The sequence below is a fragment of the Gorilla gorilla genome, chromosome 6 (genome assembly GCF_029281585.2).
Source record: "Gorilla gorilla gorilla isolate KB3781 chromosome 6, NHGRI_mGorGor1-v2.1_pri, whole genome shotgun sequence".
Lineage (NCBI taxonomy): Eukaryota > Metazoa > Chordata > Mammalia > Primates > Hominidae > Gorilla > Gorilla gorilla.
The window spans coordinates 121,857,470-121,881,363 of record NC_073230.2 but is presented as its reverse complement, the minus strand read 5'-3'; the positions used below and the strand labels follow the sequence as shown (position 1 = coordinate 121,881,363).

The following is a 23,894-nucleotide window of genomic DNA, read 5'->3' as shown; positions in this document are numbered from 1 at the left end:
GAGCCTTCTTTTCCCTTATCTCTATTAGTGGAATTGAAAATAAAACAGGAAAAACAATGAAAATAAGTTGCGTTGTTCTTTTTTGCTGTGATAAGAAAAGATTTTTTTCCACTCTTCTCCAACCATTTGCCCAACTGATGCTAGTTGATGGTGATGAACAGGCTTGGGGTGGGGAAGGGTGAACAGGGTTGTAAAGAGTAGCAGGTAGGCTTAATGCACTCTTTTCGTTTACCACTTTTTCCTTCCCCAGTTTACGGCCTGCCCTGTGTCACCACTTAAGAGATGCTGTGCCAATTTGTCTAAAGGTAAAGTGAGAACTAGAGATAAAGGTGTGTTCCAGGCAGCACTCGTATCTGAAGCAGTTACTAAAAAGAAATGGTAGGGAGATGCCTAGCAGTGGTGATGCAAAGGGGTATTTCTGGTGTCTGCCATTGATAGTTAAGAGATAGTCTTTTAAAGTGAGGTTATATAAATGGAAATATGCTTGCACATATAGGTGTTTTCTGTCTTTGCATACATAATTTTTAAAATTTGACCTCCATGTAAACCAAAAATATTTTAAATGTATACGAGTTATAGACAGCTTTTTAATAAAAAAAACTAGTTTTGCTTTTCAAACAGGGACTTCATTATTTAATTAGATGAGCCTGACAAATATGTATCAAATCAAGAACTGAAGTAGAGCCATGTGTGTTTTTGGTTGTCTTTGTATGATTTTTTTTTTCCATAATCGTATTCACATGAACCCATTCCTATAATGATTGCTTTTATGCCTGGCATTTCTCTTTCTAAACTTAAAGCGTTTATATAAAAATTCCAAGAAAATGTAAAAGGCTGCAGTTGTCAGGAGTAAAAGTACACTTTTCATTCCATTTCGTTTTAATTTTTTTAACCTATCTTATGAATATCTTTAGGACATTTTATCAAATTATTCAATCCCTGAATTTACTTGTTCTGCATACCAAACAGATTTAAAACAGTTTATCACATAAACACCTGCAGCTTATAAATCAATCACAAAAAAGTAAAAGTATGTACTAAACTGTTAAAAGAGGTATTCTTAAGGTCATGGAATTAGGGGGTGATCTTAACAGGTGAATTAGCATGGCAGTGTAGGATAAGCTGAAAAATATATTTGTGATTGACTATTCTTCAGCAAACACTTAAAATGAGAATTGTGGGAGAAGGGGAAAAGCTTTTGTATTAAAATAATTTTAAACCAAAAAGTCTAAAAATAAGAGAATGAATGTAATGTTGGTGTTTTTCCAGAAACAAAGTTTTGAAGTTGTTTTAAAAATTAGAATGAGACTCCTTTTAATTGAACTTTTCTAATTTTTTTTCCTCAGTGGACTTTAAACACAGCTGCTTTAAAATTTTGACCAAGTCCAAGACCTTAAGAAACTTTGAACAGATTCTTTTCTCAAGTGAGGTTTTGCTGTTTTCTTTTTGTGTTCTTCTTATACTTATTCTGATATAGAATCAGAAAGCTTTTTGTGGTAGAATATTTGCCTGATCAGTGAAATAAATAAGGTGAAGGTTGTCACAGAAGGTCCTGTTAAGTTTGCACTAGGAGAGTTTGAACTGCCATTCCCAACAGAAGAAAAATAATGAAAAGAGTTCAGTAATCAGTAATACTAAAAGATAAAGGGACCATTTATATAGTCAGTTCAATGAAGGGCATGTAGGTATACAATGTACATTAGTGTTTAGCTATTTGATTTTGTTATTATTAGTGTTCTTTGTGACAAGGTATCGTTTTAGGGGCTTTTTGCAGTTGAAAAGATACACTAGAAACCAAAAGCATTGTTGCAGATTCCTTGATTGTTTAATGGAAAATAAACCCACTAACATAGCGGTTCTTAGCCTTGGTTCCACATCAGTATAATCTTTGGAACTTTGTGGAGCACAGACATCTGTATATATAAAAGCTCCCAGAGTACACAGTGGACAAAGAGGTTCAGAAACATGGCTATTGTAGTAGGAGGAATCTAGGAGAAAGGAGGCTTTTATACTAACCTGATCTAAAGTTAATAATAGCTTAAATAACAGTAGTGATGATGAAAATAGAAGAAGACAGACTTTGAAGATCAGAATAGGCGGTTTCAGTGAAAATAAAGAAGGGTCAAAGATGATGCCAATATTTCTTTCCTGGGAAAATGTAGATAGCTGTTAGCATACACTTTGGACATGGTAGGAGTTGGAGGCAAGAGGAACAGGGTAGTCAGGCAGATTGGCTTGTTATAGGGATAATGGTAATGATTTAGTTTGCAGTCTATCCTTTGGAAGTTTAGGATTTGGAAGCCCTCTGTGGAGGCTGAAGCTTTGAGGCAAGTAAACTGCACAGTGGGGTTGTAATATAGAACTGAGGACAGATCCTTGGAAGACACCAGTAGTTAGAGTTTGGAAGAGGAAAGTGGAACCATCACAGAACACAGGGAGTACAGGGATCAGGTGTCTGCTGTGCTGGGTACCAACACAGTAGTAGAACTGTATCTGCCGCCATTTATGCTTCATTTACAGTAGAGTGAAGGTGTTCATAGTGACAGCCTAAAGTCCTCAAGAAAACGTAAAATTATGTTTACTATAATATTTCTTAAGAAAATATTGATTTGCTTTGATTTTCAAAGAGTCCCAGTCTTTCAAAATCAAACAAATCAGTATTTTCAGTTGGTTTTGGTGCATTTGTTTTCTTTAATAAGTATATATCATGTTTGCAGCTTTAAAGCGTCTAAGGCAATGGTTCTTAAAACATTAGTTGGCTCCAGAATCTTCCGGTGAACTTTTAAAATGCTGATTCTTAGGTAACCAGAAAGCAATTTGGTGGATCTGAGATTTGGGGCCCAGGAATCTGCATATTTAATGTCCCTCATGTGATTCTAATTCAGGTGATCATTGGAACACTTTTTGAGAAAACATTGAACTAAGATTTTTCTGTTGCAAAGAAAAGCAGGGTACTTTACTAAAGGATGTGCTCGTCCTGGGAGTTCAAATTGTTTTTCACATTCATTCCTTCCTAATACGTGCCTATGAAATATTTATTTCTGTCCTAAAAATACAGTATACAGAGTGAAACATCAGTTGAGATAACTGAATGAGTTAATGATTTTTCGATAATAGGTAGTCTCGCTACACCACTGTGTAAGGAGCTACTTGTTTTTAAGGCACACTTTAAGAAGTTGTCTTTAAATTTCTTCATTGATAGTTTTGACACATTTTTATATTAGTTTTCTGTCTTTTGGTAGCCATTTCTGTAGTGTCTAAATAAGTCAGGCACATTTGTCACATAGTTCCTGTTATAATCATCTCTTCTTCAGTATTTTTGTTAATTTCCTAGGGCAATCTCATGCATTGTTCACATTTGACGATTAAGTTGAGACTTTCCTGTTTTATCATACAGTACTTTTGGAGCTCCTGTTTTTACTAGTCCTTGCTAATTAGCAAAAGCAGCAGGATCCCTACCCTCTTCAAGTAACAAAAATAATAGAGATGTTAACTGTAGCTATTCTGTCTTTATGTCTTCAGGGTAGCATTAAGGATTGGATGGCTCCTGGGCATTACCCCTGCCCCTCTTCCTTCCCCCACCAATTCAAGTAAAATTTTCTAAAATGTTCCTGTTTAAATCAGAAGTACTGATGTACTGGAAGTTTAGCAGCATACTGTTTTTAACAACTTTAAATCTAGATTATTAAGGATTATGGCTTAGAGTCCGATCTTCAGGCCTCTTTTGAAATGACCTCTTCGTGGTTGGTCTTTTAGGCCAGTTTATTGTAATGTAAACTCTTGAAACAAAGATCTGGGTTTTTATTAATCATCACAACCTCATCCCCACAAACACAGTTGTGTACAGCACCTAGCACAGAATCCTACATAAGTAAGTGCCCCTACCTAAGTGCCCCTCTTACCTTGTGCTTCCATAGCATGATTGTGCCTACCTTTATGGTATTTATAACTTACCAGTTCATTTGTCTGTTTTATCTACTAAACTTAGTTTCTTGAGTAAAACTCTGCCTTTTATCTCTGTAGCCTTAGTACGTAGCACCAGGCCTTGTAGATTTAAGGCACACACACAAAAGAAGCTAATGTAAATATTTCCAGATAGTTGAGTTTTATCTTTTTATATTCATAACTTTAAAAGTTTAACTTGTGGATACCCATCTTTTCTAATTTATGCTCATGTCTTCTTAAATTGAGTATATTAGATTAATTTTACCCATTTTTAAGTGGTCCAAGTTATTCTGAATAGCATTCTATTTTTCTATAAATATAATGGTAAATATATCCTTACACTCATTATGGTATCTTTATTTGTTCTCATAAGGATGTTGTAGTGGGTATAATGTATGTCTCTCTGTATATTGGTAATAAAAATGGTAATAGTGAGCCGGGTACGGTGGCTCATGCCTGTAATCCCAGCACTGTGGGAGGCCGAGGCAGGTGGATCACGAGGTCAAGAGATAGAGACCATCCTGGTTAACTCGGTGAAACCCTGTCTCTACTGAAAATACAAAAAATTAGCTGGGTGTGGTGGCATGTGCCTGTAGTCCCAGCTACTTGTGAGGCTGAGGTAGGAGAATCACTTGAACCTGGATGGCGGAGGTTGCAGTGAGCCGAGATTGCACCACTGCACTCCAGCCTGGGTGACAGAACGAGACTCCATCCCGAAAAAAGAAAAAAAAAAAAAATAATAGTTTTGTGTATTTGTTTATATTTACAGATAAAAATTTTTCAACCCCAATATATCAGTCTCTTAAATTTGAAGAGAAAATTATACTAGTTACAAAATCTAACATCTGACGACCACTAAACTATACTGACTTATTGTGCTTTAAGTGTAGATACACTAATACCCATTGCTGTGTTTATTTTAGAATAGGTGGTTAATCTTCATGCATTTAGAGCAGCATGTGAGTATCCATTTCCATTTATATAGAAATTAGGATAAGACTTTTTAATTGAACATACGAAAATTAAGTTCCAAAAGGCTGTTCATAAATCCTTTTGTTTGAAAGTTGAAAATTAAACTAAGCAAGTGCTCTGTGTGGTCATAGACCCATCTGTGAAGTTCACTTTCACAAGGGAATAACATGTTGGTGACATTGGTTATGATTTTTCTTGATTTCTTTCCATCTCCCTTATAGGATGTGTTCAGAGACTTGCATTTTGGAGTAAGTATTTTTATTGTTGATATGTTTATAATAAAAGGCTGTTCCAAGAACAGAAGATACACCGTGAGCCAATGTTTGTAGATATTAAGTTTAATCCATGCATTGATTTGTTTTGTTGTGTTTTTTGTGTTAATTAAATTGGACTCTTAAGGTTGTCCCAACCCCCCTGCTCTCTATATTATTCTGCCAGGCTTTTAAGCTCACAACCTTGCTATACACCATTGGTTTTAAGCCATAGCTACACGTTGGATTCATCTGGGGAGTGTTAAAATAAATGACCAGTTGCCACTCCAGACCAGTTAAATGAAACTTCTGGGTCATTCCAATGTGCAGCCAGAATTGGCAGCCAGAGTTGAGAACCACTGCCAGAAATCTAACAAATAATGCAGTTGCAGAGACTAAATAACTGCATTTGCCTGACAAAAGACCATTTGTTTGTGGTTAGTAGAGTCTGTGTACTTTCCTCTGTTGCAAAGCTTTGCTCATATCCATGAAAGTTCATGAATTTAAAACTTATGAAGAGAGGCAAAGTTTGTGGTTAGGAGCATGACTTTAGCTTTTGACTACCAGGTTTGTTGTGTAACCTTGGAAAAGTTTACTTAATCGCTCTACTTCAGTTTCTTCATCTATAAAGTAAAATATCTGCCTCAATGGATTGGTATTATAATTAAATGAGTTAATATTTGAAAAGCACTTAAAACAACATTTGGCATATAGGAAACAAACTAAGCTTGTAAAATACAGAAATTTAAAAATAACAGCTCTTTTATCTGTAGCTATACTGCTTCAATGCATTTAAGGACTATGACATTAAAGACTGGATGGCTCCTGGAATTTTTACCTAGACTGTTCTGTAGTCTTCTCAGTATTAAAATGACTTTTTCTTTTTCTTCTTCTTTTTTTTTTTTTTTTTTTGCCCCTTTTGCTGTTTGTGTTTCTAAGTTTTTATATGAAAAGTCCAACCTTTTTAGCATGTCAGAATATTGGTGGTGTTTTCTTCCCACATTAGAGAAATGACTATTCATAACATGTTGGCTATAAGATGCAGGTTTTCAAACTTTTTGTTTTCTGGTTACTTTTTGGCTCTTAATTACCAAACACCTTGGATGTTTTTTATCCCACTTTTAGATGTGTCACTGTATCAGGTGCTCAAGAGCTGAGAAGGCTGGTCTGTGTATGGCTTAACTATGTGAGACAATCTGAATTCTGAACATTTTGTTTTAATGCCTTGAAATGGTAGCTGAACTTGTTTGCACTTAGTCATGAGTTTCTTTACTTACCTTGTGTTAGAGAAAATGACCGTTAAAGGTACTTTGAACTTGAATTTGGATTTGGTAGTCTTGTCATCTACAGATAAGGCGTCTTAGGGCCCATATTTGGCAGTATGCCTAAGTCAGAATCAAATAAATTGTTCCGAATTTCTAAAAGTTTAAGACTTTTGATACTCATATTTTTGCTTTTTTAGAGAATTTGATGGCCCTCAAATTTAATGATATATAATCTTAATTTTGTAACATATACCATGCTTGTGGCACATCATTTTTAAAAATTAAATTTATTGAGGTATGATTCATGTACAGTAAATTGTGTCTTTTTAAAGTATATAATTCCGTAAGTTTTGACAATGCATGCATCTCTGTAAAACCATTACCACAATAAGGCATAGAACATTTTCATCACTGCCAAAATTTTCTCATACTTCTTTGCAGTCAGTCTCTCTCTATACTCTCAGTCTCACATGTCTTTTCACTATAGATTCACCTCCATTTATTTTCGTTTCTTAGCTATTGTGAGTAATGCTGCAATGATTATAGGATTGCAGATATCTCTTTGACATACTGATTTCGTTTCCTCTGGATAAATACCCATAGTGGGATTGCTGAATCATATAGTAGTTTTATTTTTAATTTTTTTAGGAACCTCCATACTGTTTTGGCTGTACTAATTTACATACCCCACATAAGTATACAGGATTCACTTTTCTTCACATCCTCACCAATGCTTGTTATCTCTGGTCTTTTTGATAATAGCCATCCTAACAGATGGGAGGTAGTGTCTTATTGTGGTTTTAATTTGCATTTTCTTGATGATTAGTTTTGTTGAGCACCCTTTTATATACCCATTGGCCATTTTTTGTGTTGTCTTTGGAAAAATGTCTATTCAGGTCATTGCCCATTTTTTAGTCAGATTATTTGTTTTTTTGCTATTCAGTTTGTATGAGTTTTTTTTATATATCTTTTGGATATTAACCCCTTATCAGGTATATGGTTTGTAAATATATTTTTATCTTAAAATGGCATCACATGTATACTTGCTAACTTATTTTCTGTGCTTTGTATGTTTTAAAAAGGAGAATTAGGATAGAGTTATTGAGAAAAAATATTATTTTTATATACATCAAGTATATAAAAATCAAGTGGTCCTGGCATGTAAAAATGCATGAACCTTAGCACCACCTATTCATTTTTTTCACATATAAGTAATTCTTTATCTATTTGGTGGTGTTACTGTTCATTTCTCCTTGAGCTAATAAATTTTTCGAAGAGATGTGTGTACTGCTATTAAAGAACTTAATGGATATGAGTGGACTGTCAGCTGCAAGTTTGTCTTTTGACAATAACACAAAATGAAAAAGCCTTTTTAATAAGCTTAAAACAATGGTCTCTAGAAAAATGACATTGAAATTATTGCTTTTCTGACCGTGGAACTCTTACTTTGAAAACAGTAACTATTGTGAAAAATTTAAATTCTGCTTTTGAGTCACTGCTATTTATTGACAGCCATCATCTGTAGTTTGAATTTTATCTTAGCAACTAATTTAATTTGTTTTTACTTTTCATGTTTATTTTTTGAGCATGATGAAAATTTAAATATTTTGTCCTCCACTGACTGAGCACCCTAATTAACTTCTCTAATTTATACAAATTATAAATCAAAAGTAGTCTTTGCTTTTCCATTTATACTTTCTATTGGGAAAATCACACCTGGTTTTAATAGACAATATGTATAAATGAGTGACAAAGTACCCTAAGGATGGCAGATGAGAGAGGTGTAAGATAATAAAGTGGGAGGCAGATAAACCCTCTTGAAGAAAATATGAATTCAGTTACATTTTGAAGGAAAAAAAATGCTGTACCAGATGGCAGGAGAGAGGTTAATTCATAAAGAAAGAATAATATCAACTCTAAATAAATAATTTAGGGATTCCATTGGTTCACTTTAATTTGGAACTGTTTTAGAGCTGCGCTTCTGGATGTTACGTAGAGCAAAAATACCTTTAAACCCATTTCCTTGTACTTGTTTTTTTACAAAGGCAGTTGCATTGTAATAATGTCTTAATCACAAAGTTATTAAAAATGGAACTCTTTTTAAATTAATGAATGTGCTATTCTTTCCTAGTTGTCATTGTCCTTTTATTAGTAGCTCCTAATTTATTTTTTAGTTATGACATATAGTGTTTTTGAAGGTGAGTTTAGTCAATGAAATAGTTATGGTATTATCTTGATATAAGATTCAAAATAATTTGGTTCATTGATTATCATATTGAACTTGGTTTGGCAGCTTTAAGTTGGCATCACTCATGTTTAAAATTATGAATTTGTTTTTTAAAATGGGTGTTTAAAAAATTTAAATGTTGTGGGATAACTAAATAGAAGTCATGTTAATGTGAACTTTGTTCTAGAATTTTGTAAGACAATTTAAGCTGTAGAGCATATATTTTTAAATTGTGCTTTCTAAAAATAATTTGTGAATTCTCTGTAGTTGGTCAAAGTAAAATGTTTGTACCCATTGCAGATTTTGTTCTCCATGCCTCCCTTTCCCCTTGTACCTGTCTCTTTCTCTCTCTCTTTCTCTCTGTCTCACTTTTACTTTAAGACACATGTATTTTTTCTAGAATGCCTATAAGAAATTGGTAAGAAAATGGGTTATTAATTACAACACTTTTGAGTCATTCACAGATGCCATTATATTAAATCATAAGGCTAATTATTAATTCATTGAGAGTTCTGATAGAACTTGAAGACCTAAATGTTTCTTATACTGTGTTGACTAGACCTTTCATGCAAACTTCAAGAAGTTCTAGCTCCTGATTTACGTTTTAATAATGAAAAAATGTTGTCCTTTTAAATAGTATATCTTTTAATTATTAGTTGACCTAATAACTAAGTGATAAAAAAAAAATCCTTAAAATTGAGTTTTAATATATTATTTGTATATGCAGTTTAAGTTGGTAGAGGAGTTTTAAATATTATACTGGGCACTGGTGAACCCTATCTTTTTTTGGATTTTAGAACCTGAATCATAGATTACTTTGAAAAACTTTGCTCAAAATTTAAATACCATTATTTTAAATACTATAAAAACAAAAAATGGGCTATTATGAAAATACTTACTTTTTCTCATTCCGTTTTAATAATTTCATTTATTTTTAAAATTACCTTAAGCTTTCAGAGGTATTTTGGGAAGTGGAATTTTCTCATAACTAAAGGCCAGCTATGTTTTTTGTTCAATTTTATAACCACCAGACTTTTAACAAAATGTATACACAGTAGTCAGAGTTTGAAACATTTTTGTTTTATAAATATATGAAATAAAAGTTTTGGGTCCAGGATGCCTTGCATAGGATATAGGGAACCCGTCAGGTTCATATCTCTTTTATAGCATTTCCACATTTTACATGTCTTCTCCCCTTTTTTTGATACCAATGCCTGCTCATTAACTTTATTTTCTGTAGCATTTAATATGGAGTATTTTTAAAAGAAAATCTGTTGAAAGAAGGAAAAATATATACAGTTGCATCATCTACTGTCAGTTATATATTTAAGTATACTTCACTTTAGGAATCACATCAATTTTCAGTGTCAGCACACTTTGTGAGAGTCTGCAGACTCCTCAATGTTAATGAGATCGTTAAATCGAAGTTGTTTGGTTAATCTGAGTTGCATTTGCCTACAAAGTTTGAATTCTTCCTTAGGACTTCAGTGAGGTAGATAGCCATAAAATTTCATTAGGTGGTATTTCAGAGAATTTTGTTGAGTATGAAAAACTAGAGGTCTTCTAAAAAGTTGTAGGTTAGTAGGTTTCTGTATATTTTCAGTTCTTTGCATCTTATAGCTAGTAGAATAATTATAGAGTAAATTGAGTTTCAAAGTATATAGTGACATGGCAAGGACTCTAAGAATTTCTAACAGATGCCTTTGTTGCCTCACGTAGCACACCCTTTGTCCTCACCCATGGTAGATAGACACTTTGAGCTCAGATTCACTAGCCCTTACATAGACCCACTTTAAATGAGTGCTGCTTTTTTGTGTTCTGCCTTTCTCCCACACTGCTGGAGGCCACTGAGATTGTCCCCTTATTCGGTGGCTAAGCGCAGACTAGCAGTGCAGATTGTTAATAATTCTCAGTTAAAGGGGATAAGAACTTAGAGATAAATGCCGTGGCCTCCCATTCTTTAGGTGCACAATTCTGGACACATTCGGTATGCTTTTCAGTTTGCCAACAGCAGCAACCTCAGTAAAGCATCCTTGTATTAGTTTTTTCTCCTTCCCATCTTTCTCTCTACTTCCTTACTCCTGTTTCCTAGGATTCTCACCCAGTTAAACTACATGGACCCAGGTCTTTGTCTTAAGTTGTACTTTTTTTTTTTTTTTTTTTTTTTTTTTGAGACAGAGCTTGGCTCTTGTCACCCAGGTTGGAGTGCAATGGCATGATCTCAGCTCACTGCAACCTCCACCTCCCAGGTTCAAGTGATTCTCCTGCCTCAGCCTCCCAAATAGCTGGGATTACAGGCACGCGCCACCACACCTGGCTAATTTTGTATTTTGTAGTAGACGCAGGGTTTTACCATGTTTGTCAAGATGGTCTCAAACTCCTGACCTCAGGTAATCTGCCGGCCTTGGCCTCCCAAAGTGCTGGGATTACAGGCAAGAAGCCACCACACCCAACCAAGTTGTACATTCTATAGACGCTAAGTCTTGCAGAAAGGAAAAGAAAATATGTTTGTTTTAAGCATAGCTTTTCCCAGGTATATGTTATCATAGAACTTTTGTTTGACTCCTATTAACAGCACATATAATACATTTATGTATTTATTTATAATGTGTAGATTCTATAGGGCAGTGAAACTTAAAAGTTCAAAAAAAGGCCTTCTAGACTTGATGATTCACCTTTAAAATTATACAATACCTTAATGAATGATTTAGTTTCAAATTTGATGGATAGAGTCAGAAATAGTGTTATGTACCATCATGGGTTTATGAAAGTGTCATTAATTAAAATATTGTTTCAAACGCCTCACTTTCTGAAGTTCTATTTAGAGACTTGATAAATAACTACATCTGAAAGATGTTGCTAAAACCGAGGAAAGCAGTAGTGTGTTTAAATTAATATTCCAATACAGCAGGCAGGCCCTCAAACTGTATGTCTTAAATGAACTTCGGTATGTGGTATTCTCACAGGAGCATTTGTGTATACCTTCTACTTGAACATTGAATCTGCCTCAAACTTCACCCTTTTTTCTTTTTCCTTGGACTTGTGTTTTATCAATAGTTATTTTATCACAGAAGGTCATTTTCAAATGAAACTGCTGGAAAAAAACATTAATAGGAATTCAAGTCAAACTGCTAAAAAAAAAAGAACATTGGCCATTATATTAAAATAAATCATAATTTATTATGATTTAACATGATTGAACTTGAATACCTTAACATTTCTAAAACTGAGGAATTTTTATTTGAGAATCTAGAAAACTTTTCCCTGCTTTTTTTAAGTTAATACTTATTGCCAGTCTGATATGTAACAAATTGAGAGGCCAGTCACTGCCCAAATGTCAGTGATTAATGGAAATATTTGTATATGAGTACATAGCCCCCTCAAAAATAATTCTCTCAGGTTTAAAATCAGTATTCAGGCCAAGACTCAGACTGATATATAGTCATCTTAACAATGTGTGAGAGGGTTTGTTTGTATCCTTACTCTTCTTTCTTGATCAAATTAGAGGGCTAATAGTTTGGTTTTCAACTCAGTACTTATTAGACTGTAGACCCTAAAATACCCAGTAACTGGGATTAACAGAAAGATTTTCAAATTTGAATAGTTAAGTATTGATTGTTACATTTGGACAATTATAATTCCTTTTCTGTTTAAAAAAAAACCTCTTAGATGTAAGAATTCAATAATCTTAAGTGGATGAAGAATTTTAGTATAATTATCTCCCACATTTGGCTGTTCTATTTATAGTTTTTTTCTTTTTTTTATTATTATTATACTTTAAGTTTTAGGGTACATGTGCACAATGTGCAGGTTAGTTACATATGTATACATGTGCCATGCTGGTGTGCTGCACCCATTAACTCATCATTTAGCATTAGGTATATCTCCTAATGCTATCCTTCCCCCCTCCTCCCACCACACAACAGTCCCCAGAGTGTGATCTTCCCCTTCCTGTGTCCAAGTGTTCTCATTGTTCAATTCCCACCTATGAGTGAGAATATGCGGTGTTTGGTTTTTTGTTCTTGCGATAGTTTACTGAGAATGATGATTTCCAGTTTCATCCATATCCCTACAAAGGACATGAACTCATCATTTTTTATGGCTGCATAGTATTCCATGGTGTATATGTGCCACATTTTCTTAATCCAGTCTATCATTGTTGGACATTTGGGTTGGTTCCAAGTCTTTGCTATTGTGAATAATGCCGCAATAAACATACATGTGCATGTGTCTTTATAAAGCATGATTTATATTCCTTTGGGTATATACCCAGTAATGGGATGGCTGGGTCAAATGGTATTTCTAGTTCTAGATCCCTGAGGAATCACCACACTGACTTCCACAATGGTTGAACTAGTTTACAGTCCCACCAACAGTGTAAAAGTGTTCCTATTTCTCCACATCCTCTCCAGCACCTGTTGTTTCCTGACTTTTTAATGATTGCCATTCTAACTGGTGTGAGATGGTATCTCATTGTGGTTTTGATTTGCATTTCTCTGATGGCCAGTGATGGTGAGCATTTTTTCATGTGTCTTTTGGCTGCATAAATGTCTTCTTTTGAGAAGTGTCTGTTCATGTCCTTCGCCCACTTTTTGATGGGGTTGTTTGTTTTTTTCTTGTAAATTTGTTTGAGTTCATTGTAGATTCTGGATATTAGCCCTTTGTCAGATGAGTAGGTTGCAAAAATTTTCTCCCATTTTGTAGGTTGCCTGTTCACTCTGACAGTAGTTTCTTTTGCTGTGCAGAAGCTCTTTAGTTTAATTAGATCCCATTTGTCAATTTTGGCTTTTGTTGCCATTGGTTTTGGTGTTTTAGACATGAAGTCCTTGCCGATGCCTATGTCCTGAATGGTAATGCCTAGGTTTTCTTTTAGGGTTTTTATGGTTTTAGATCTAACGTTTAAGTCTTTAATCCATCTTGAATTAATTTTTGTATAAGGTGTAAGGAAGGGATCCAGTTTCAGCTTTCTATATATGGCTAGCCAGTTTTCCCAGCACCATTTATTAAATAGGGAATCCTTTCCCCATTGCTTGTTTTTGTCAGCTTTGTCAAAGATCAGATAGTTGTAGATATGCGGCGTTATTTCTGAGAGCTCTGTTCTGTTCCATTGATCTATATCTCTGTTTTGGTACCATTACCATGCTGTTTTGGTTACTGTAGCCTTGTAGTATAGTTTGAAGTCAGGTAGTGTGATGCCTCCAGCTTTGTTCTTTTGGCTTAGGATTGACTTGGCGATGCGGGCTCTTTTTTGGTTCCATATGAACTTTAAAGTAGTTTTTTCCAATTCTGTGAAGAAAGTCATTGGTAGCTTGATGGGGATGGCATTGAATCTATAAATTACCTTGGGCGATGTGGCCATTTTCATGATATTGATTCTTCCTACCCATGAGCATGGAATGTTCTTCCATTTGTTTGTATCCTCTTTTATTTCCTTGAGCAGTGGTTTGTAGTTCTCCTTGAAGAGGTCCTTCACATCCCTTGTAAGTTGGATTCCTAGGTATTTTATTCTCTTTGAAGCAGTTGTGAATGGGAGTTCACTCATGATTTGGCTGTTTATCTGTTATTGGTGTATAAGAATGCTTGTGATTTTTGTACATTGATTTTATATCCTGAGACTTTGAGGAAGTTGCTTATCAGCTTAAGGAGATTTTGGGCTGTGACAGTGGGGTTTTCTAGATATACAATCATGTCATCTGCAAACAGGGACAATTTGACTTCCTCTTTTCCTAATTGAATACTCTTTATTTCCTTCTCCTGCCTCATTGCCCTGGCCAGAACTTCCAACACTATGTTGAATAGGAGTGGGGAGAGAGGGCATCCCTGTCTTGTGCCAGTTTTCAAAGGGAATGCTTCCAGTTTTTGCCCATTCAGTATGATATTGGCTGTGGGTTTGTCATAGATAGCTCTTATTATTTTGAGGTATGTCCCATCAATACCTAATTTATTGAGAGTTTTTAGCATGAAGCGTTGTTGAATTTTGTCAAAGGCCTTTTCTGCATCTATTGAGGTAATCATGTGGTTTTTGTCTTTGATTCTGTTTATATGCTGGATTAGATTTATTGATTTGTGTATATTGAACCAGCCTTGCATCCCAGGGATGAAGCCCACTTGATCATGGTGGATAAGCTTTTTGATGTGCTGCTGGATTCGGTTTGCCAGTATTTTATTGAGGATTTTTGCATCAATGTTCATCAAGGTTATTGGTCTAAAAGTCTCTTTTTTGGTTGTGTCTCTGCCAGTCTTTGGTATCAGGATGATGCTGGCCTCATAAAATGAGTTAGGGAGGATTCCCTCTTTTTCTATTGATTGGAATAGTTTCAGGAGGAATGGTACCAGTTCCTCCTTGTAGCTCTGGTAGAATTCGGCTGTGAATCCATCTGGTCCTGGACTCTTTTTGGTTGGTAAGCTATTGATTATTGCCACAATTTCAGAGCCTGTTATTAGTCTATTCAGAGATTCCACTTCTTCCTGGTTTAGTCTTGGGAGGGTGTATGTGTCGAGGAATTTATCCATTTCTTCTAGATTTTCTAGTTTATTTGTGTAGAGGTGTTTATAGTATTCTCTGATGGTAGTTTGTATTTCTGTGGGATTGGTGGTGATATCCCCTTTATCATTTTTTATTGTGTCTATTTGATTCTTCTCTCTTTTCTTCTTTATTAGTCTTGCTAGTGGTCTATCAGTTTTGTTGATCCTTTCAAAAAACCAGCTCCTGGATTCATTAATTTTTTGAAGGGTTTTTTGTGTCTCTATTTCCTTCAGTTCTGCTCTGATTTTAGTTATTTCTTGCCTTCTGCTAGCTTTTGAATGTGTTTGCTCTTGCTTTTCTAGTTCTTTTAATTGTGATGTTAGGGTGTCAAATTTTGGATCTTTCCTGCTTTCTCTTGTGGGCATTTAGTGCTATAAATTTCCCTCTACACACTGCTTTGAATGTGTCCCAGAGATTCTGGTATGTTGTGTCTTTGTTCTTGTTGGTTTCAAAGAACATCTTTATTTCTGCCTTCATTTCGTTACGTACCCAGTAGTCATTCAGGAGCAGGTTGTTCAGTTTCCATGTAGTTGAGTGGTTTTGAGTGAGTTTCTTAATCCTGAGTTCTAGTTTGATTGCACTGTGGTCTGAGAGACAGTTTGTTATAATTTCTGTTCTTTTACATTTGCTGAGGAGAGCTTTACTTCCAAGTATGTGGTCAATTTTGGAATAGGTGTGGTGTGGTGCTGAAAAAAATGTATATTCTGTTGATTTGGGGTGGAGAGTTCTGTAGATGTCTATTAGGTCCGCTTGGTGCAGAGCTGAGTTCAGTTCCTGGGTATCTTTGTTAACTTTCTGTCTCGTTGATCTGTCTAATGTTGACAGTGGGGTGTTAAAGTCTCCCATTATTATTGTGTGGGAGTTTAAGTCTCTTTGTAGGTCACTCAGGACTTGCTTTATGAATCTGGGTGCTCCTGTATTGGGTGCATATACATTTAGGACAGTTAGCTCTTCTTGTTGAATTGATCCCTTTACCATTATGTAATGGCCTTCTTTGTCTCTTTTGATCTTTGTTGGTTTAAAGTCTGTTTTATCAGAGACTAGGATTGCAACCGCTACCTTTTTTAGTTTTCCATTTGCTTTGTAGATCTTCCTCCATCCCTTTATTTTGAGCCTATGTGTGTCTCTGCACGTGAGATGGGTTTCCTGAATACAGCACACTGATGGGTCTTGAGTCTTTATCCAATTTGCCAGTCTGTGTCTTTTAATTGGAGCATTTAGTCCATTTACATTTAAAGTTAATATTGTTATGTGTGAATTTGATCCTGTCATTATGATATTAGCTGGTTATTTTGCTCGTTAGTTGATGCAGTTTCTTCCTAGCCTTGATGGTCTTTACAATTTGGCATGATTTTGCAGTGGCTGGTACTGGTTGTTCCTTTTCGTGTTTAGTGCTTCCTTCAGGAGCTCTTTTAGGGCAGGCCTGGTGGTGACAAAATCTCTCAGCATTTGCTTGTCTGTATTTTATTTCTCCTTCACTTATGAAGCTTAGTTTGGCTGGATATGAAATTCTGGGTTGAAAATTCTTTTCTTTAAGAATGTTGAATATTGGCCCCCACTCTCTTCTGGCTTGTACAGTTTCTGCCGAGAGATCCGCTGTTAGTCTGATGGGCTTCCCTTTGAGGGTAACCTGACCTTTCTCTCTGGCTGCCTGTAACATTTTTTCTGCCGGGTGAGGTGTCAGTCTGCCCCTACTGGGGGGTGCCTCCCAGTTAGGCTGCTCGGGGGTCAGGGGTCAGGGTCCCACCTGAGGAGGCAGTCTGCCTGTTCTCAGATCTCCAGCTGCGTGCTGGGAGAACCACTCCTCTCTTCAAAGCCGTCAGACAGGGATATTTAAGTCTGCAGAGGTCACTGCTGTCTTTTTGTCTGTCTGTGCCCTGCCCCCAGAGGTGGAGCCTACAGAGGCAGGCAGGCCTCCTTGAGCTGTGGTGGGCTCCACCCAGTTGGAGCTTCCCCGCTGCTTTGTTTACCTAAGCAAGCCTGGGCAATGGCGGGCGCCCCTCACCCAGCCTCGCTGCCGCCTTGCAGTTTGGTCTCAGGCTGCTGTGCTAGCAATCAGGGAGACTCCGTGGGTGTAGGCCCCTCTGAGCCAGGTGTGGGATATAATCTCCTGTTGCGCCGTTTCCCAAGCCCGTCGGAAAAGCGCAGTATTAGGGTGGGAGTGACCCGATTTTCCGGGTGCCGTCCATCACCCCTTTCTTTGACTCAGAAAGGGAACTCCCTGACCCCTTGCGCTTCCCGAGTGAGGCAGTGCCTCGCCGCACCTCGGCTCGCGCACGGTGCACTGCACCCACCGTCGTGCGCCCACTGTCTGGCACTCCCCAGTGAGATGAACCCGGTACCTCAGATGGAAATGCAGAAATCGCTTGTCTTCTGCTTCAGTCATGCTGGGAGCTGTAGACCGGAGCTGTTCCTATTCGGCCATCTTGGCTCTGACCCCCTCTATTTATAGTTTTAAGTTTATTCTGTCCCCAATTAATGGCCTACATTTCATTATGGGGTGTGAGAACCTAACTCCTATGTCCAAGGACAGTGAATGAAACTACCCTGTAAATTTTGTTTACTCTATTACCATTACAGTTGCGTTAATGTCCTTTATTTAGCAATAGCATTTTCCTACCTTTATTAGTCATCACAGTGATGTTTTCAGTTTCATATTGTGATGACTGATTTAATTTTATTTAAATAAAAGGTAGTAGCTGAATGGATAATGTAGTCAGCTTATAGTTTTTATACAGGACATTTTTTAAGGCTTACAAACTTTGGAGAGGCTTCCAAAATAATTTCCTTCAAAGCAATTTTTGACTTTTTTGACCTAGAATTATAAATTTTTAAACTACATTATGCCTAGAGCAAGTCCAAGTGTGTAAATAGAAATATTTACTTCATTGCTTAATTTACATTGTCATCTTACCTACCAACCCCTTTTTAATAAATGTAGAAATACAAGAAGATAACAGTCAATAGAAACACAAGAAAATAACAGTCAAGAAGCAGGTTTATGTGTTTGTACTCAGCTCCTGCAAAGTCATATTGCCCAACAGTAACAGGAAAATTTGTTCTTGAGTACTCAGCTGTAATTGTTTCTTACCAGCATGTCTTTGAATTATTAACTGATAACTCATATATACAGTATCTGCTTATATGTTGTCAATTTTTCCAGCTTCACCAATCTGTTATCATTCATTTATTTATTAAAAATAATTAAAATGATGCATCCCTTTACATAAAGGAACTTTTATTTAAACATTTTTATTTTTATTTTAATGTATTTATTTAAATGTGTAAACATTTAAACATTTTAAATGTTTAAAATTTTATGGTTTTACTTCATAATTTTGCTTGTATTTATCTTTAAATAATTTTAGGTTGTGCTAAAACTTATTTCAAGAGTCTGACATGTTTCAGTGTAAACTTAATTCATTTATCTCTTTGTTTTTAGTGGGAGATTTTGATAAGATCTGGCGAGAACACTGTGAGGATGAAGAAACTCTTTGTGAATATGCCGTTGCAATGAAAAATTTGGCAGATAATCATTGGGCAAAAACTTGTGAGGGCGAAGGTCGTATTGAATGGTGTTGTAGGTAAGTACTTTTATGAATTAACGTTTTTGGTTTCAAATGTATTGTTGTAACTTCTTTTTTTTTTTTTTTCCGGAGACGGAGTCTTGCTCTGTCACCCAGGCTGGAGTGCGTGGCGTGATCTCGGCTCACTGCAACCTCCACCTCCCGGGTTCAATCAGTTCTTCTGCCTCAGCCTCCCAAGTAGCTGGGATTATAGGCACCCACCACCGCACCCAGCTATTTTTGTATTTTTAGTAGAGATGGGGTTTCACCATCTTGGCCAGGCTGGTCTCAAACTCCTGACCTCGTGACCTGCCCACCTCAGCCTCCCAAAGTGCTGGGATTACAGACGTGAGCCACCGCACCTGGCCAAAACTCTTAAATCTAAGTGATGCTGTGTATAATTCATAGTGCCGAAATAGAATACCAGAAATACTGTGAAAGAGATCATGTCTTTTAAAACAACTTTTCTCCCTTTTGCTTCACTTTCCCTAGGTCTGTTTCATTCACCTTTTTAAATAAAAATGCTTTTGACACACTTGTTTTGTTTTAACTTTTAAAAAATATGGCTTTAAATGCACTTAATACATACAATACATTTAAATATAATGATTTAATACTTGACTCATTAATAAGTTATGGTATAAAAATTTCTTTAGATAATTATTTAGGTTCAAGTAAAAGTGAGTTCTATGAAGTCTTAAAACATCTTAAAATTTTTTAAATCTTGAATTTTTGATGTACGGTTCAGGGTATTCCAGCATTTATATTGACTTTGGATAATGTTTATTTTCTCATGATATAGATTCTAATGCTAAAAATATCAGAAAATGAAATAATGCTGATACTAGTTCTCTTAATGTGGTAAAATTATAAGAAAGGATAAGTATATTGACTAAACTTAAACATGAATTCCCTGAAAAACTCCCGATTGGGTACTATGCTTATTGCCCGGGTGGTGAAATAATCTATATACAAAACCCCTGTGACGTGCAATTTACCTGTATAACAAACCTGCAAAAGTAACCCTGGACCAAAAAAAAAAAAAAAAAAACCTAGAGGCTAAATAAATAAACACGAATTCGCAAAAATAAAGCATTGTCTTTCTCATGGACAGTAAGTTTATGATAACTTCTGGTTTACATTTTCTTTCCATTTGTATTCAAAAATTTTTACATCTCATTTTAAAACTGTAATAATGCATATTTCATTCATTCAACAAATCAGAGAAAAATATGTATTTAACTTAGTTCTTTTATTTAATAAATAATATTTAGTGATTGTCTACTTTGTACCAGTCATATTACAGGCACTAGGAGTACAATAAAACTCACAAAATCCTTGCTCTCATAGAGCTTACGTGCTAGTTGGGGTGAGTGGCCAGAAACAATATGTTGGTTAAATTTATACTAGTTCAGACAGTGGTGAGCGCCATGAGAAAAATAAAGCATGGAAAACTAAAACAATTTTAAGTAAGGTAGGGGAAGAGGGTTTCACTGTTGTGATGTGTGCCAATGATATAAAGGAAATGAGAGAGTAAGCCAGCCCTACCAAGTCTAAAGACCTTGAAGAAGAGGCATGCTGGCATGTTTCAGAAACAGCCAGGAGACCAGTGTGGCCAGAGCAAAATGACAGAGGGAGAGAGGTAGAAAATAAGGTAATGAACAGCTAGATTTTGTAGGGTCTTGTGGGCCATTTTAAGACATTGATTTTTACTCTGACATGGGAAGTCATATGGCTGTTTTGACAAAAGAAGTGACAGGATTTTATTAACCTTTTGCAAGATGTCAAGAATTCTTAAGAATTAATTTCTGTGTTAAGAATAGACTATAGGAAGGGCAAGGGTGTCAGTAAGGGAACCCAGTTAGAAAACTACTTCAATAATCATGGCACGAAATTATAGTTAAACAGTTGGTGAATGAGATAGTGAGTAGACAGGACAGTGTACTAGGATTAATGCTCAAATAAGTATAATGACTCAGAGGAGCCAGGGAGGTGATGGGGCACACATTTTAGTGATTATGCTATGTAAGGGAATTGAAAATATAAGGTATAGTGAGAAAGTGGTACCATCAGTGGATTGTGGAGTCAAAGAATAATGGAGTTAAGGAACTAAAGAAAGGTGCCAAAATAATAGGATATGGGATGGTTGGGGTTAAATGTTTTTATTTGCATTTCTAGATAGAAGATGGTTATAAATCTGACTGTTTTACAGAATATACATTTTCTCCCTCAAGTTAAGAAACACAAAATGAGGCATACTACTGAACCAAATAGTTCCCCTGTAACAGAAAGTCAGGAAATCAGTACTATTGCTGTTTAAGACCATCATTGTTGGATTTTAGCGTAGTGCTTTTAAATTACTATTACAGTACAGCAGGCAGGCCCTCAAACTATATCTCTTAAATGAACTTTGATAGGTAGTATTCTTATTGGAGCAATTGCTTTCACCTTCTACTTGAACAATGAATCTGCCTCAAACTTCAGTCTTCTTCCTTTTTCCTTATATTTTTGTTTTATCAATCGTTATCACATGAGGTCATTTTTTATGTAAACTGCTGAAAAAGTCATTAGGAATTTAGGTCATACTGTTAAAAAAAGAACAGTGGCAAGATATGGTTAAATTTCTTTATTTTTTTTTTTACTATCAGAAGTAATACTAAGAGAAGTTATGTAACATCTTTAAACATAAAACTAGGTTTGGGGAAAAGACTTTGAAACAATATTATGTTTTGAAACTTGAGTTATATATAATTATGAGCTATATGCAGTTTTTTTCTCTTTTTGATAATTCTAAAAGCATGTCAGTTTGAAAGCTAAAGTGGGCTTTAAAAAGGGTTGGACAAAAGTTTGCTTCTTGTTATACTTAAAACTTATGGGAATATGTTATATGAGGTAAGCCTTACTGACATTATCCTGCCAAGGACAGAATAATAAAATTTTATATGTAATATGAATCATTAAAAGCCAGGGGAAAAAATGCAACATACAGGTACAGCTATACCTTCAATAAACGAATTTGCCTTTTTTAGCTCTTTAAATACAGAGAAACATATACTATAAACACACTATTTCCTGAACTATTTGAAAGTGAATTACAGATAACATTACATTTTATCCCTAAATCTATTAGCACACATCTCCTAAGAATTAGGAAATTTTTCTACATAACCACAACACCGTCATCATATTAAGACAGTTAACAGTAATCTAATTTTCTAAAATACTTAGTTCATAAGTTCAGATTTTTCTGTCTTCAAAATATATTTTAAAATTTATATATATATTTTTTTCTGAATCCAATCAAGTCTCATACATTGCATTTGGTGGTTACAATTCTTTAGGTTCTTGGTTTTTTTGTTTGTTTGTTTCATAACATTGAGTTTTTAGACAAATGTCAGTTAATTTGTAGAATATCCCACATTCTGCATTTTGCAATTGTTGGTTCAAGCTGGTTAATAGTGTTGTTCAAGTATTCTATATATCTTTACTGATTTTTCTTTCTTGGCTTTTTTATCTATCATTAACCAATAAAGATGTTTTTAAGATACCATTTTTCCCAGTTTTTCTATAATAGTTACTTGGCTTTTTAGAGATTTTTCTGTTGAAGTTCTCTGTTTTTTGTCCATTTGGGTTGTCTTTTTCTCTATTTAAAAAAATAAATTTAAAATAGTTACTTTTAAAGTTTTTGTCTGCTTATTCTAACGTCTTATCTGTGGGTCTGTTTCTTTTGGCTATTTTTTTCTTTTGGTTATGGGTCATTTTTTCCTGCTTTATGTGTGGTAATTCTGTTTTTATACTGGCATTGTGTTTAGAAGAGATTGGCATAAATACCCTTTTTCTCCAGAGAGACATGCTTTTTTTGCTCTGAAAGGCAGCTAGAATGAAAGACTGAACACTTTGATACCATCGGGAGTTGAGCTGTATTGGAGCTGGATGACCTCTTTAGGTGGTTTCAATTCACTTCTGGTCTCAAGTGCTTTGATAGTGAATGAATCCTGTTCTGTGTGTATTACAGGTGCAACTCTCTTGCAGGACATAAGCCTAATGTTTTTCTGCTTTTTAGTTCCACTTGCAGCCACCAGTGCTGTTGCTGCCTTCACATACTCATAAATAGACCTGTGGAGGGAATCAGGAGGAGAATGGGGAGAATTATCTCTACATTTGAGTTTCTTAAAGATATCAATCTGTCACACAGCCAAGCAGTTGTTAAAAGCTCTGCCATTTCCCTTTAATCCAGCAGAGTATTTCTACCCTGGAAGGCTTGATTCTCTGCAGCCCGGGTACCATTTCAGCAAATTCCCCAGTGCCTGTGATCCCTTCTCATTTTGGAAGGACTTGTGCTTGTCTGTAATTTATTTCCTTTAGACCCCTTTGCATTCTCATCTCTCATGATTTCTTTTTAATATGTTGTTTTTTAAATTGTATCATATGAGCTGTTCTGATAATCTGTATCCTAATTCCAAACTAGTTTTGTGTTCTACATGCAGGATTATCTGATTGTTTTCTCATGGTACCAATTATTTATTTCCTCAATCTCATTTATTTCCTGTAAACTGAAAGTTGGGTCTAAAGGATTGATTCAGGTCAGATATTTTTGCAAAAATATCTATTAGATGAAGCTTCATACATCATTTTGTGTCATATTAGTAGGTTTTTGTTGTGAGGTGTACCGCCATTAGAGATACTAAATGTTGTCATTTGGTTAAGGTGGTATCTACTCAATCTTTCCATTGTAAACTTATGTTATCCCTTTATAATTAAGTAATATGTAGAGTGATATTTTGGCTTGTGGATCAATCCTCTTTCCTAACAGTCTTTCAACAAACAGTTTTACTTCCATTTATTAAATAATATTTGGGGTTACAAAACAATTATTTTAAAAATTGTATTATTTCTTGACATTTATTAGCTGGCATTCTTTTGTAAATAAAAGAATTTTCCTTTATAAATGGTGAATGATGATTACATGTTATCCAGAAAATCAGATTAAAAAAATATGTAATTCTGTTTAATTACCAATTTTCACGAAAGCAATTGGTATAATTGTCAGTTACAGTTAGGACAACGGGGTTGTGGGGTTTATTTTTTTGGAATGTCACAGTAACATCTTGGATTTTTATTTATTCCATTTTTCATTATTAG

The 23,894-nt window shown here is 35.3% G+C and overlaps 1 protein-coding gene across 1 annotated transcript in view; it reads left to right on the top strand.

Moving 5' to 3' along the window:
- SAMTOR (S-adenosylmethionine sensor upstream of mTORC1) overlaps positions 1–23,894 on the top strand; it is a 118,473-nt gene that overhangs the window by 3,266 nt on the left and 91,313 nt on the right. Inside the window, exon 2 of the mRNA XM_004046071.3 lies at positions 18,629–18,770. Within this exon, the coding sequence (XP_004046119.1) occupies positions 18,629–18,770 (142 nt within the window). The remainder of the gene's footprint in view (positions 1–18,628; positions 18,771–23,894) is intronic.